The sequence below is a fragment of the Camellia sinensis genome, chromosome 11 (genome assembly GCF_055761805.1).
Source record: "Camellia sinensis isolate YWXY chromosome 11, ASM5576180v1, whole genome shotgun sequence".
Taxonomy (NCBI): domain Eukaryota; kingdom Viridiplantae; phylum Streptophyta; class Magnoliopsida; order Ericales; family Theaceae; genus Camellia; species Camellia sinensis.
The window spans coordinates 29126777-29142725 of record NC_138971.1 but is presented as its reverse complement, the minus strand read 5'-3'; the positions used below and the strand labels follow the sequence as shown (position 1 = coordinate 29142725).

The window sequence follows — 15949 nt, the reverse complement described above, 5'->3', positions numbered from 1 at the left end:
TTTTGGTCGCTAAACACCTTCGGCGACTAAATAAGTGACTTTTGGCGACCAATATTTTGGTAGCCAAAAGTGACATTTCTTGTAGTGTAATAACCAACTTTACTTCTGGAATACAAGTTAACTCCAATTTATCTTTATTAGGCAATTTGACAATATCAAGTGTCCTCCAATGTGCATGTACTGTCTCAAGTGGAATAGGAAGTAATTGTCTTATATAATAAGCAATCTCATGTGCACAAGGCAAACCATGGGTATGCCGAATGACATAGGCACATGCTGAAGAATCAATTCCAATGGATTCTGATCTCTTTGTCTCTGCTAATATGCGTTCCAAAGCACATATGGATACATTACCCCGAAGCTGGACAAATTCAGAAGGAGTAAAATTGTGTTAGACAACTATCAAACTCTTCTGGAATGAAGCCTTGATGGCAGTGTGTGGTAACTCAAGCAAATTATGTATCTTACTCTAACAAGTTTCAAAACTCCCTTGACTGGATTCAAGTTGTTTCTTTAGTGATGAATGTGCACTCTCAGCCCTAATCAAATAAAAGTTTTAAAGATTATCAAGTTCATATACATATAAGTACAAATTGAGTTTATGTAATTGCTAAATTATTTACCTATTCGTTGTAGCATTCCCATAGTGCATGCATGAATTTGTCCACGATGCAACAAATTTCTCCTTGTATTGCTTCGACCATGTTTGAGTAACATAATCAAGTGCCTCTGGATATGCACTAAACTCTTTGTGCAGTGTGCTAAGGTGTTCATGGTATTCATCTTTAGACGAAGAGAGGATTAACAATTTCCATGAAGAGTTAAACTTTTCCCACGTGTCTTTACTATCAAACATCTTCTTCCACTTAGCCAACACATTCTTATTTATATACCATCGACACAACAAGTGTTTGGAACTAGAAAATATCACATCAATGGCATTCATAAATGCAAGCTCTCTATCTGTGACAATAACCTCAGGAAAAATATTCTCATCCATAAGACCACATAATATATTCAAAGCCTGTACATAGTTATCGGTACGCTCGAATTGTAAATATCCTGAAGTTATTAAAAATGTCATATCTGTGGAAGTCACACGTACAATCTCAAGCATGGGAAGACCATACCTGTTGGTCTTATACGTACAGTCCATAATCAAGACACGTGGAAATGCACGAAACAAATCCAAACTGAATAGATGAGCCCAAAGGAGGTCAGTGACAACCATAGTATTTCGTTCACATCTATGCCATTCAATATATTCATGCTTTGCTAATTTTCCCAACAGTTGTTGCATCTGTGATCTTCTGGCTTTCTCTTTCACTTTAAATTTGTGACATACATTATAAATTGTCTTCATGGTTATTACATTCAACGGATTCCTCTGTTTCAACGTAACTGAAATATCTTTTGGTCTCACAATACTCTTAGACATATCCACCAACAATTCATTTTCTTGGTGTGATAATCTCCCCAAATATGAATGCCCTTCAAGATTATCCGCAGCTGGATGATTATGCACTCCACATACTACATGCAACATCCAATCATCCGTAGCTGGATGAGAAGTTAAGTACTTCTCACCCTTTAGCAAGAATGGACAATCACACTTTTTGGTCCCGGTCATCCTAACATTCTCATCATGAGAATAAACTTTCACCTTCTTTTTCTGTCTATACTTTCCACTCCTCTCGCACGCTAGTTTAATTCTTGGTGTCCAACGACCGCCACCAGAATCTGAATATTTCACAATTATAGCAAAACCATTTTTCTTGCCAACCTCGCGTGCCCAATCAATCATTGCTTCTCTGCTTTGAAATATCTACATTAAACATATTAGCTTATAGTTAGTACAAATATAAATATAAAGATTAATAAAAGAAGTAATTAACAATAGTAATCCTACCTCATATGTGGTAAATTCACTAGTGTAGTTTAACACACATTCAGCATGCTCCACATTCTCCAAAATGGAATTCTCTATGAAATCAACAAAGGAACAAAGTCATATTGTTTGGACATACAAGGTCAAACAAAGGAAAAAAAGTCATATTTTACTCATATTGTTTGGACATACAAAGATGAATAAAGTCACAATATTCGGATATACAAAGCTAAACATTGTCATGTTGTTTGGCAATGTACAACCGAACAAATTGAATTTGTTTGAACTTTCAAAACCGAATAATAATGACCAAAAATAAGTGAATATTCACCTTCATGTAAAAAAAAAAAAAAATTGATAAAATGAAACCAAATGTTAAAATAATTAATTACAAACTAATATATAAATTTGAATGCAACGAAAATTGATAGATAAACTTAATCTCAATGGAAATTGTGAGAAACTAGATGTACATTTTTTTTAACCCTAACCATTGAAATCCAAAAGGTTGGCAGCATATAGAAAGGTGTTACAGCATATAGGTCTCAAAAAAAAAAAAAAAAAAAAAAAGAGTAAGAGGACCAAAAAAAAAATTAAAAAAAATAAAATTAAAATTAAAAATTATTGAAAGGTGCTGCAACATATAGAATCTCCTATTACATATTTGACATAAATAGTAACCTAGGTTGTTTGGTTTTTATATTGAAATTAATGCTTTTGTTGTGACTTGGAGAAGCTATAATGCTATTTATATGATTGTGAAAATTGAAAAATTTAACATTATGATGGGACATGTGAAAAAATACATAAATTAATAATTATATTTTGATTTTTATATGAATGCTTACCTCCTCTTTGATGGGTTGCTTCAAAATATTATCTTGATTATCACTTTCCTCTATTGTTTGATTGTTCAAACTTTCTTCTAGGTTTAGGGTTTCAAAATAATAAAAAAAAAAACAATAATATTAATGATAATTGTGAGTTTCGGTAAGGTGGATTGGAGTTTTGCAGTGAGAAAGAAGAAGAAGAAGAAGACAAACTAACTTTGATTTATTGAGAAAGAAGATGTAGAGATTTGAATAGAAATAATAGATTAGGGTGTACCATGAGAAAAAAAGAAATTATTTTAGGGTTTAATAAAAATTGTCCTTATTAGTAAATTCACATTAAAAATATAATTGGAATTAAAATTTATAAATTTAAATTGGGCGTACTAAGATATTTTTTGGGCTCAAATAGAATGCCCCTATCAATTTCAACACAGCCATATATCTCATTTCTCCCACATATATATTTCTTGTTCAATAACACTACAAACTTAGATTTATAAATTCAGAATATACCCAAAAAGAGAATCAATAGTTCAAATTCATGTTACTTATGACTCCACATTTTATCAATTTAATTTCTACCACACAAATACATTAACGATAATTTATGAGTTGATAAAAGTGGATTTATAGTACTTTTGATTTCTTGTCACGAAACTCCATGATGAAAAAAACAAAAAGTGAGATATATATGTTAGATTACCACAACACAATGATGTATAATGAGTCAACAATTACAATGATAATTAAATACATCATAAATCAAAATTACATATAAACTCACAAATTCAATAACTGAAACTGTAATTACTCAACCAATGCAACCAAAGGGGTAGATTTTATTGGAAAAACTTGGAAGAAACTTGTTTCCTTCAATAAGTTTATTTTGTAGAAACCTTACTTGCACAGAAATTATGTGCACAAAATGCATAGAATTTCTCATAAATAAAAGTCTCTTTTATAAGAGATTTTATGTATTCTGTGTACATATTGCTTTCCTTGATTTTATTCTTTCCTAGAAAGAGCGAGCAATGATGTGATAGAAGAAATTCCAGAGGTTCGGAATCCAATGAAAAAAAAACAAGCTAAGACATAGGTCTGTTAGATAATGTCTCTATGGGATCACATAATTAAATGTGGTGTTATCATTTATAAGAAGCCTACAATTTAAGTGATTCAATTTAGTTAATAGGCTTAAGGGTATATGTGTTATGGACCTAATGTGTAGATACTAGTTGTATAATTTCTATTTCTATGAGGGGCAGAAATAGAAATTAAAACATATTGGTTAAAGTTGGTTTTCATTCCTTTTGAACTTCCACAACCTTTCAGTTTTGAAAACCAATAAATAGAAATTAAAACCAATAATGGTTAAAGTTGGTTTTCATTCCTTTTGAACTTCCACAACCTTTCAGTTTTGAAAACCAATTACAACCTTTAAAAGGTTATGGTCCCTATTCCTTCCCAGGTGGAAAATAAAAACACTGCCTTTTTTTTTTCTAAATCCTCTCAAGGAGAAACATAAGGCACCAAAGGAGAAAGGATTAGAAGGCAATAACAATAATCAATAACAAAGAGTTTATTGATAATCACACTTCCGTTTAACCGTTCATCAATGGATTCAGGTATGTCATTTTGTCTTGATTTCTTGATAATACACATGGTAAATGATCCAAAGTGTAAGGTTTATGTTCTGAAATTTATGTTTACAATTGGTATCAGAGCATGCATATCATGTGTCTTATCAGAATTGATATGCTTTATTCATTCTATTTAGTTTCCTGGAATCAGATTCTGAATTTTCTTATGGATGTAAATTCTGTTTTTTCCTGTTTTGTTCTGTAAAAATGGCAATCTGTTTTCTGGAATTGTAAAATGATTCGGTGGGCAGTTCTTTTTCTTCTCAAATGGATGAACATCATGTATTTATATATATAGATATATCTTGCGATTTGATCGGTTTAATTTTGAACATCATAAAAAAAAAAAAAATATTTGTTTTTGGACCCGTCAATTCTATTTATATATGTATATATATAATTGGAATTGCTGCAGATTATATAATATATACGGGGTCACAAATTTAGAAATCTTTAAATTTAATGTAATTTCATACAACGTCTACAGAAATTTAATTTTCTAACATTCTCAATATATGTCAATTCAAACAAGATGTCACAAAAGTGATCTCTGTTGTCTAGATTGTTTTATATGGAATGTTTTGAAGTTCATGTCTGTGTATCTGATGCGGGTATTTATCGGTCCAAAGACATGATTAAGACTTGGCAGAATTACACACACATTTTGTGGTAATAAACATGTGCCAATTGTCAAGAAAACCTAATGTGAATAATAAATCCATCAAAAGATAGATTTGTTATTTGACATAACTTATTGTCAATGTTTGATCATTACAACAAGAATATCACTTACAGTTAATATCACTACCCAAAGGCTTGGTATTAATGTTGTGCTAGGTATTTTGAGGATGTTGAGTTTGGGGGGAGAAATCCAGTTAGAGACATTGTCTTTGAGGAGGAAGCAGGAGTAATCCCACTTCCTACTACTACTTTTGACCAATTACAGGTTCCTATACCTGTCATTGCTCGAGAAGTAATTTCGGATCCTCAGCCAGACAATGTTGTTCAAGATAATATAGTTCAAACCTCCATTCAAGATGAGGTAATTGTTCCTGAGGAACAAACTCTACAACCTCAACCTCAAGAATCTGTGCCATTAAGGCGATCCACCAGAGAAAGGAGATTTGCATTTTCAGATGATTATATTGTATATCTCTAGGAACATGAGGTAGAAAATGGAATGTCGAAAGATGATTCAATCAACTTTCGTCAAGCCATGGAAAGTTCCAACTCTCATAAGTGGATAGAAGCCATGAATGAAGAATATAAGGCACTGCAAGACCACTTAAGTTATATTGCGACAATAAGTCTGCAGTTTTATATTCCAATAACAACAGGAGCTCGACAAAATCAAAGCATATTGATATCAAGTTCCTAGTTGTAAAAGAAAGAGTGCAGAGTGGATAGATTTCCATAGAGCACATTGGGACAAACTCCATGATAGCGGATCCACTTACGAAGGGACTACCACCCAAGGTCTTTCATGAGCACACTGCTCAGATGGGTGTTGTTCTATTTGAGAACATTCTGGTTTAGTGGGAGTTTGTATTTATATTACTACTTTATGTCAGCCTTGAGTTTTATCTATGTAATTAGATTAATTTCTGCAGAAATGAAATATTCAGTTTATTACGCTCTGTTATGTATTGTGAAGTATTGATCTCAATAAAGTTAAGTAGGACCAGTTGGAAATAGGCATGTATGGATTACATCACATGTAATTTCCATGCTACGCATCCATGATTGATCTATGTCATTTAGCTGTATTAGTATACGTGACCATTGGTGGGTCGAGTTACGATTGATGTAACGAAGACCGCTTTGATCCTATATTAATATAGTTAATGGACAAGATTGTTTGGATACCCTCAAGTTATGATAACAAATTTCTAAGCTCACTAAAGTTAAGCACATTTTTCAGGATACATATGTGGTCCAGTGGGAGATTGTTAGATAATGTCTCAATGGGACCACATAATTAAATGTGGTGTTATCATTTATAAGAAGCCTACAATTTAAGTGATACAATTTAGTTAATAGGCTTAAGGGTATATGTGTTATGGACCTAATGTGTAGATACTAGTTGTATAATTTCTATTTCTATGAGGGGCAGAAATAAAAATTAAAACATATTGGTTAAAGTTGGTTTTCATTCCTTTTGAACTTCCACAACCTTTCAGTTTTGAAAACTAATAAATAGAAATTAAAACCAATAATGGTTAAAGTTGGTTTTCATTCCTTTTGAACTTCCACAACCTTTCAGTTTTGAAAACCAATTACAACCTTTAAAAGCTTATGGTCCCTATTCATTTCCAGGTGGAAAATAAGAACATTACCTTTTTTTTCCTAAATCCTCTCAAGGAGAAACATAAGGCACCAAAGGGGAAAGGATTAGAAGGCAATAACAATAATCAATAACAAAGAGATCATTGATAATCACGCTTCCGTTTAACCGTTCATCAATAGATTCAGGTATGTCATTTTGTCTTGATTTCTTGATAATACACATGGTAAATGATTCAAAATGTAAGGTTTATGTTCTGAAATTTATGTTTACAAGGTCTTGTTAAAGAAGTAATCTAACTTTGATCCGAGATCATTGCCTGAAAGCTTATTCAAAATATCCATAATTCTCTTCAGATCCTTAGTAACACCGAAATCTGGGCCAACCCCAGTTGCCAATATGAATGATATCACCTGCCCAAATTCACCTTCACACTTGTTAACTCATCTAATTGAAGATTATAATAAAAGAAACTAGCAATCAAAAATAAAAAGATAAAAAAAACCTAATATGAAGTGCAAAATAAGATCTTATATAGAATTATGCGGCTTTTTGTAGTTCATTCATTTCATGTCAAAGCACTCATCACCATGATTTACAATTACAAAAATTAAAAAAAATAAAAATATCACTGTCAAATTATTCTAGTTGAGTTTAAAAAAAATCATTTTTCTTAGTTACAAACACTTTAAACTCACTCACATTTGATTGTTAGATGATAGAGGTGGATTGTGCTAATTATTCGTCGGATATATTTATCTCACATTTGATTGTAATAATGCCATACAATTCTCCCTTCTCTTATATGGCCCATTATATATCTTCCCTTTTTTTCAATTATAGTTTAGCCGCCTCTTATCATTTGAAAAAAAAAAAAAAAAAAAAACCTAAATGGGCATTGAGGGTGATCCACTTTCTCTTTCCCCTTAGGTTATGTTAATGTAAGTCCTAACAAATGACTCAAAAAAAAGTGATGAGATAAAAATGACGAATATTTTTTTTCATTCATTTCACCAAGCTAATTTTTGAATTTTTATTTAGAAAACTGAAAACTCAACCAAACAAAGGTTGAATATATATAAAATAATGGGTGAATTACAATAATGGTCCCTATGTTTTGAGACTTGTATCATTTTGATCCCTGACTTTCTAATTGTGACACATTTGACTATGGATTTTGAATATTGTTTCAAATAAGGACAATTACAAATACTATTGGATTTTTCAAGGGTAAAATCGTTAATTTAATAAAATATAAACTAATTTGACAAAAATAAATGTCAAAACATTATTTTTAACTTTTTTAAAATTATTTCTAGCTATTAAAGATAAAATTATATAAAATTGATAACTCTTTTAGGCATTTATTTATTTTTTTTACCAAATTAATTTTTATTATGTATTGAGATGATGATCATGTAAAATTAATTTTTAAAAATTAATCATGTAATTTTTATTAATTTTTATCAATTTTACATAATTTTATTTTTTGGTGGGTAGAAATAATTTTTAAAAATTTTTAAAATATTTTTTTGACATTTATTTTTGTCAAATTAGTTTATATTTTATCAAATTGACAATTTTACCCTTGAAATTAAGCAATAGTATGTTCAATTGTCCTTATTTGGGATAAGATTCAAAATTGAGAGTCAAATGTGTCACAATTGAAAAGTCAGGGACCAAAGTGACACAAGCCCTAAGCTATAGGGACTAATAGTGTAATTTGTCCTAAAATAATTATTATTTTGGCCTCAACATCTATATAATTTTCTTTTCAAAATCTAAATAATTTCACCTTTTGCAACCATTTTGCAAAATTTCTAACCCTCCATACAAATTTCATAAACAACGAGAAGTTTGGGAGGATATAATGCTAACCTTGTCTCCGTACAAGTCAAACTGGAGAATACCATAGTGGTTTATGAGACGTTTCCCTCACTATTAAGCGTCGCAAAAGGTCTACATATTGTCCCAAAAGATTTTTTTGCGATAGAATAGCTACGGGAAATAAGGGGAAGCGGAAGGAGGGCATGACAAAAGATATTTGTGACGGTTACAAACCGTCAATGATTTTTTGCGATGGTTTAACCTGACACAAAAAAGCAGGGAAACCATCACTTTTAGCAACAGTTTAGGATGCCATCACCAAAATTTTTTTTAGAGACGGTAGTTGATGTCGCAAAAAGTATTATTAGCGACGGTCTTAAACATTGTAAAAAAAAAAATTAAATTAAACTAAATTAGTAATGTATTTGCGGTAGTTTAAACTGTCGTTAAAGATGACACTAATATATATATGCGGCAGGTTAGCCCGTCGCTAATGAAATGTAAGGAAATGATGATTACATTAGTGACAGTTTATTACTGTTGCAAAATAATTATTTTCAAAAAATAAATAAATATTTTATTAATTCATTCCATGTACAAATTATTAATATTTTCAAAAATAAAATACATATATATCTACATTCACAAAATAATATATATGAATAATAATATATATGGAAACTGTATTAATATATACAAATAATAATATATACGTACCCTGTAACAATACAGTGTCAACCAAATATTCTTTACAAAAATATGTAAAACATCCTCCCACAATATTAATAATATTAATTTTTTTTTTGTTTTTTTTTTTAATTCAAGAGCTCAAATTTGTATCTAAAACAAAACAAAAGTATCGACAATACAAATAAAAAAATATATATATTACAGCTTGTTTTAGTATCTACAGTAAGTCCCAATATCGATATGTGAAGATCTCATCACGTACTTAAAAAGGTAGCATCTGCAAAAAGAAACAAAAAAATAATAATTATTTATAATATAATTAATTTTAAGCTTACAAAAAAATGTAAAACATTTAATATTTATTTTAAAAAATAAATAAATAAGATTGTAACATATACATAAATCGAGCGCTACGCAATGTATCTTCCAACAGATTCTCCAACTATTCTTAGACCTCTGGATAGCGTTTCTAGATGAGCATTCGATTTCGAGTCTTGTCTTTTCCTGCAAGTCATTTGTGGCTAGTTAGTCATGTATGTTAAGTCTCGTTGACATCCGACGCCGTTTAAGCATTTTATTATGTCAACATGTTCGGAAAAAGAGTTTCTTAAGAATAAGTTTTCACAAACAGAAATTAGGCTTCAGATTCAAAATCGAGAATCGGTTTCGAGTCCTGTCTTTTCCTACAAGTCATTTGTGCCTAGTTAGCCATGTGTGTCATGTTTCGTTGACATCTGACGTCATTTGAGCATTTTAGACTATCAATCGGTTTAGAAAACGAGTTCATTAAGGACAAGTTTTCACAAACAAAAATTAGACTCCAGATTCAAAATCGGGAATCGATTTCGAGTCCTGCCTTTTCCTACAAGTCATTTGTGCATAGTTTGTCATGTGTGTCAAGTTTTGTTGAGATCCAATGCCGTTTGACTGTCAACCAAATCTGAAAAAACAATTTCTTAAAGACAAGTTTTCACATGAAAATTAGACTTTAGATTCAAAATTGGGAATCGGTTTTGAGTCCCATCTTTTCTACTCTTTTCCCCCTGTTTCTACCCTTTTTCCTTTTTATTAATAATATTCTCTTTGTTGATAAATCAAATCTATTTTCTAACTCAACGTTATTTATTTATTGAATGTGGTAGGAATATAGCGCCTAATCCCAGACACCACTGTACCTATGATGATTTGACAAATATGTTTCACGTACATAGGTGTCTATTGCATTTGGACACACTTTAGGAAAGCTTTGCAGGTGTCTTTATAATTTTAGAAAGCTAATTTGACTTAATAAAATATATAGAAACAGGGAGGGGAAAATGGAAAAACAAAAATACACCCACAAATATCTATGCATTTTGTCTCTACAACCTATATTTATGTAACGCCCCGAAAATTGGGCAGGGTATATCTATTTATGCTACAAAACCCACCTGATAGGCAAACACACACACACACACACACACATATATATATATATATAGCTAACTATTCCATACATCCATTTCCATTAAATCCAAAATGCCAAATACATGCTATTCACATCACAATGCCCTAGTTCCAATCCCAAGCATACATTTTACAACAAGAATGAAATGGAAGCCAAACAAATAATAAGTGCCTTGCAGGTTTACAAATTTATCCAAGAACATTCTTGGTTACACAAAATAGAGTTTCAACTTAACGCAAATACAGCCCTAGGCATACATTCAACAAATAACAATAAAACAAAAATAAAGCCTCAGCTCCGAGTCCTCCCAAGTCATTGCCTTGGTGGAGGCATAGCACCTATACTTGAAATGGTTTCCTTTATAGGGTGAGCCATAACCCAGTAGAGATATACTACACAATATATGAATCATGACAAGACTAAAGAGGAGTATGCTCATGCCATGCTCATGATAAAACAATTTATCTCTCTTTTTATAAAGCATGCAATGCTGAGTTGCAACAACAGATATAAAACCATTTCCATTTTAAACCATATCTGTTACATGAATACAGGCTCTGTGAATCTCTAGGTGAGTGTCTGCAAGTAGGCTCTAATGCACTACCATTGTCATTTTTACCAGTAAACTGGAAGGTTCGACACCTAACCGCGCAGTTTTACACCCCCTACCCAGATTCACCAAGTATTCATCTTTTCGCAAATAGATACATTTCCAAACATTTCTCAAAAACAGATACATTTCCATTGAAACGGATGTAATGAAATGTCCAATGCAACAAATGAGGAATGTGGTTCAATTTACCTAAGTCTCATGCATTTCTACAACAATCATGGCTATCCTCCACCGATAGCCCAAAACAGATATTTCTAAACAGATATTTAAACAATTAAATTTCAAAAAAAAATTCCAATAAATACAATCTATTCCACATCTCATCAAATATGAACAACTACACTAGTTTTTATATCACAATCACGTTCGGTAATCTCTCAAGGTCCATTTCTAACCGTGTCGGTTTTATTCCAACAAATACATTAAGCAAAATAATACCGTTAATGCCTAAGAAAACATCATTTTCTTTCCAAACTCATTCTCCTAGCATTATTCAACAATGACATCCTATTTTGATCAAAAGCCCCAAAAGTTAAACGTAATTCATTTGTTTTCTTTAAACATACTCTTTTGGTCGCAAAACAGTAAAAATTTCAAAACCGATAGAGTCAAAGTCCGTTTTTGTTCAAATTTAAAACATAGCTCTTTCATAACCTTACAAACATATTCCAAGTTTACACTTTCGCAATTTGGGCATCAAATTTTTATTTTTCTCAAAATTCCCCTTTTAAGCAAATAAATCACAAAATTTTCAAAAATTCTAATTAAATTATATACAACTCTAAGCTCCCTATAATCAAGTAAAATTGTATAAAGAAGTGTAGGAAAAATCCCTACCTCAAGCCAAGAAGCTTTCAAATTTTTGGCAACAGAAATTAAATTTTCTTGGAGCCAAACGACGCCTTTTCCGCCATCTACGTTTTCATCCAAAGCACTAGGGGTCAAAAATGACTTACACTAGATCAAACCCATGAAAAGCCAACTTAGAACTCTTTTTCTTTCTATTCTCCACGGCAAAAACTAGGAAAGAACACCCAAAGTATAAAAAAATATCTATTAAGTTCTATTTATAGATATTTGCTTTTCTTTGACTAAACAAATATATAACTATACAAATATCTAACCATATATATATATATATACACCTGTATATATACATTTCAACATCTTTAATAATAAAAGTAAACATAATATTTTCTCACCACAAAATATATTTCGTTTAATGGTATACACCATAAATATTCACAACTCTTTTATGGTAATCAAATAATAATAATAAAACCACAACAATATTTCATGGTTACTAACAGGTCACGATTCAATCAATTGGGTCCAAAATGAATTTATTTTAATAATTTAAAATAAATCCTCAACTGAGATTAAAGTATAAATTCAATTTGATTCAACTCGTTACAATTTATATATTTATATACATAACAAATAAAAATATATAGAAAACATTTTATTTGACATCTTTTTTTTTTTTTTTTTCAAAATTGCTATGTCATATGCTAGTGTCCGTGTTTTTTTATTGCTTTCGTTGATAGGGGTTGGCATGGAGGCTGTGAGGGACGAGCTTGATTGAAAAAATGTGGCCGAGGTGATTCAAAAAGTGGTGGTTGAAGATGGTGGAGAGGCAGTGAGGAACAAAGCAATGGAGTTGAGTGAAATCCTAAGTATCAAAGGGGAGGAGGATATAGATGGGGTGGTGGAGGAGTTGGAGAGACTTCATAGCCAGAAAATAGACAAGAGTAATCGGTTGGGACTATTAGAATTCAAATTTAGATGTTTCTTCAGTTTTCAGTCAGGTTATATTAGTTTCCATAGTTAGTATTTAGTTTTTAGGTCAAGTGGTCGCATATTTACGTGTCATTCTCTAATTGAAAAGGCACATCATATGTGATATAAGTCAGAGCTATTATTTTTTTTTTCTTCCTAGATATGATTAGGCTTTAACGAATAAAAAGGTGTCAAGAATTGTCAATCTTGTTTATCTTGCATGCTCAAATATTTAATAAAAAATTGATCTTTTTGTTATTGATTTTGACTTTATTTATTTATTTATTTATTTTTATTGGTTTGCTAAATAGCACTTCTGCCATAAGGGTTGTGAATTATATAAACACATGTATGTGAAATTTGGTAAATAAAGTAAATCAATATACCAAGTACAAATTAATTTCCAACAACACAATTATTTTATTCTCACTACTAATTTCTTTGTTTTCTACTTTTTGTTTTGGATTGTATATTGTTAGATTTCAGCCTTCTTTTACTTATCACAAACTTGTTAAATCTTGGTAATAGCTAATAGTCATGATGGTGTGGATGCCAGGCCTAACGGTCAAAAACGTAATGGCTTCAACTATGGCCATTAAGTATAATCATGAAAAAAATATCATGAAATACTTCATGAAATTTTTTTATCCTTTGATTAGTGTGTGGTGTTTTCTTGTATGTGTAATCTAACGGTGAAGAATCTTTTATGATCATTTTCATGTTATTTTTTTATGATACCTAATGTTACTCTTAAGTATATAGCTCGCTATATTAGTGCTAAAGGATTTGATGTCTGAAACACCATTATGGAAGTTGTTATTTTGTGTAATAGTGGTGTGATAGCGTGCTACACCACCATTGCACACCACTACGATCAAATACCAAGTTCTAAATCTTTGATATTCATCCACAGTGACTCACAAAACCACCAATGCTTGGGTGCAGCAAAATCTTCACTTGAAAAGCCCAGCCTTCCACCACCATGACTCTCTCTCCTACCCTCTTAATGAACCCTCTAGGCATTGCCTTCTCAACACTTGTATTTGCTCCCATTGCAAACCTCACAACCCATAACAAATTAACACCAGAAAGCTCCAACCCATAAGCTATGTCTTCAATCTCATCGTTTGATAGAAAATACTCAGTGCCAAAACAAACAAACACTGTGGACCGTCGCTCCTTCTTGTTCAGCCATCCAATAATCTCGCTCTCGTCGTTGTCGTCGACACAGTCTTAGACAAGAGGGATAGGCACAATCTTCTTTCCCAACCAAACCAGAGTGACAATCAATGTACTTACCTCCAACTTCTTTAAATTTTTTGATCAAAACAATCTCCGATGATCGATCAAGGCACTCAAAACAGCGAGTCTTGTCCTTGTCAAGGTTTTTCAAAGGATTGAGCAAATGGGATACTTCTACCTTCTCATAATCACGAAGATAAATTGATGAAAAAGGAAAAGTGATAAGTAGGTCTTTATAGAGGTGGTGCATGAAGGCGGTCATGGTGGCGCTGCTAGTGACGAAGTCCACTGCCGGAATACCATACTCAGCAGGGACCACTAGAGCCCAAGGATGAAGAAAATCATAGATGAGGAGGTCTGATTTGTGGGTTTTGAGGAGGAGGGAGAAGTTGGGTTCGACAAAGTCGAAGGCCTTTTTGAGGGTGGGCATGAAGTGGGGAGGGAGGTCTTTGGTGGTGTGGTACGACGGATGAAGGTCAGGCAATGGTGGTACATGGAGTTCAATTAGTTGGATTGAGTTTGAGTACTTTTCAGAGAGTTTTCTTTGTTAGGGTGACAAGGTATATTCGATAAGAACTTGGGCAAGCTAGGAAGGGAATTATAGAAGAAGATAAGGTAGAAATGCAAATATAAGAAAACTTCTTCATATTATGTTGAGTACAAGTCAAGATTCTTGCATACATACATTTACAATTGGCTCATGACTTTATATAGAGAACATCATCATCTTAACCTCTTCTAGAAAGGTTCTAGAAAGGTTTGATATTTTCCAACATCATTATTATACATTTCTAGATATTTCTATCATTATTAAATATCTAGATAGATTATTTCAATCTACTAGATATTTCTAAATGTCTTCATAAATTATTCATTAACTACTCTAGATTTTTTTAGATAAATATGTTCATAAATTATTCATTAACTACTCTAGATTTTTCTAGATAAATATCTTAATAAATTATTCATTAACTACTCTAGATTTTTATAGATTACAAATTATATTTGAACACCCCCACTTAATTTGTAATCTTCATGCATTCTTGAAACTGTAAGAATTTTTCTGTTGGCACTGCTTTTGTCATGATATCTGCCAATTGCTCCTTTGTTTTGACGAACTCCAATTGGATTTCACCTTTCTGTACACTGTCTCGAATAAAATGATGTCGTAGTTCAATATGCTTTGTCCTGCCATGGAATACTGGATTTTTGCTCATTGTAATGGCTGACATGCTATCACCAAAAATTGTAGTGGAACCTTTCTCTTTGTGCTCCATATCTGAGAGAATTCTTCTAAGCCAGACTGCTTCACAAGTTGCATCTGTAGCTGCAATATATTCTGTTTCTGCTGATGATAGAGCTACAGTCTTCTGCTTCTTGGAACTCCAAGAGATAATTTTTGAGCCAATACAAAATACATAACCTGATGTACTCTTTCGATCATCCAATGATCCTGCCTAATCACTATTAGTGTAGCCAATGAGTTTACTATTATTTTCTTTCACATACCTGATATCGAGATTCTTGGTCCCTTGAAGATACCGAAGAATTCACTTTGCTGCTGCATAGTGTAGCTTGTTGGGCTCATGCATAAATCTGGAAATAAGATTTACAGAGTGGCCTTGTATTAGTGAGATAATTTAGTGAACCAACCAATTTTTGATAGGCGGTAGCATCAAATTTCTCTGCTCCATCATTTACTTGCA

The 15949-nt window shown here is 31.9% G+C and overlaps 1 protein-coding gene and 1 pseudogene across 1 annotated transcript; both read right to left on the bottom strand.

The window, feature by feature from the left end:
- Window positions 1-469: 469 nt before the first annotated feature.
- On the bottom strand, window positions 470-13597 carry LOC114322028 (PKS-NRPS hybrid synthetase cheA-like). Its single transcript, XM_082894894.1, has 4 exons — window positions 13510-13597; window positions 1910-1983; window positions 624-1825; window positions 470-539 (listed from the first exon to the last, which is right to left on the bottom strand). The coding sequence occupies exons 1-4, from the start codon at window positions 13595-13597 to the stop codon at window positions 470-472; spliced, it is 1434 nt and encodes a 477-aa protein (XP_082751020.1).
- A 307-nt stretch (window positions 13598-13904) lies between these two features.
- Window positions 13905-14673, bottom strand: LOC114322027 (beta-D-glucosyl crocetin beta-1,6-glucosyltransferase pseudogene; annotated as a pseudogene).
- Between the last annotated feature and the right edge of the window lie 1276 nt (window positions 14674-15949).

Bases quoted from the DNA above. Each gene is read 5' to 3' on its own strand.
- LOC114322028 (XM_082894894.1), bottom strand. From the start codon at position 13,597: ATGGCCATAGTTGAAGCCATTACGTTTTTGACCGTTAGGCCTGGCATC. The intron at 1,826-1,909 runs GTAGGATTACTA...TGTTTAATGTAG, and splicing joins GTGAATTTACCACATATGAG to ATATTTCAAAGCAGAGAAGC. The intron at 540-623 runs GTAAATAATTTA...TTATTTGATTAG, and splicing joins GGGAATGCTACAACGAATAG to GGCTGAGAGTGCACATTCAT.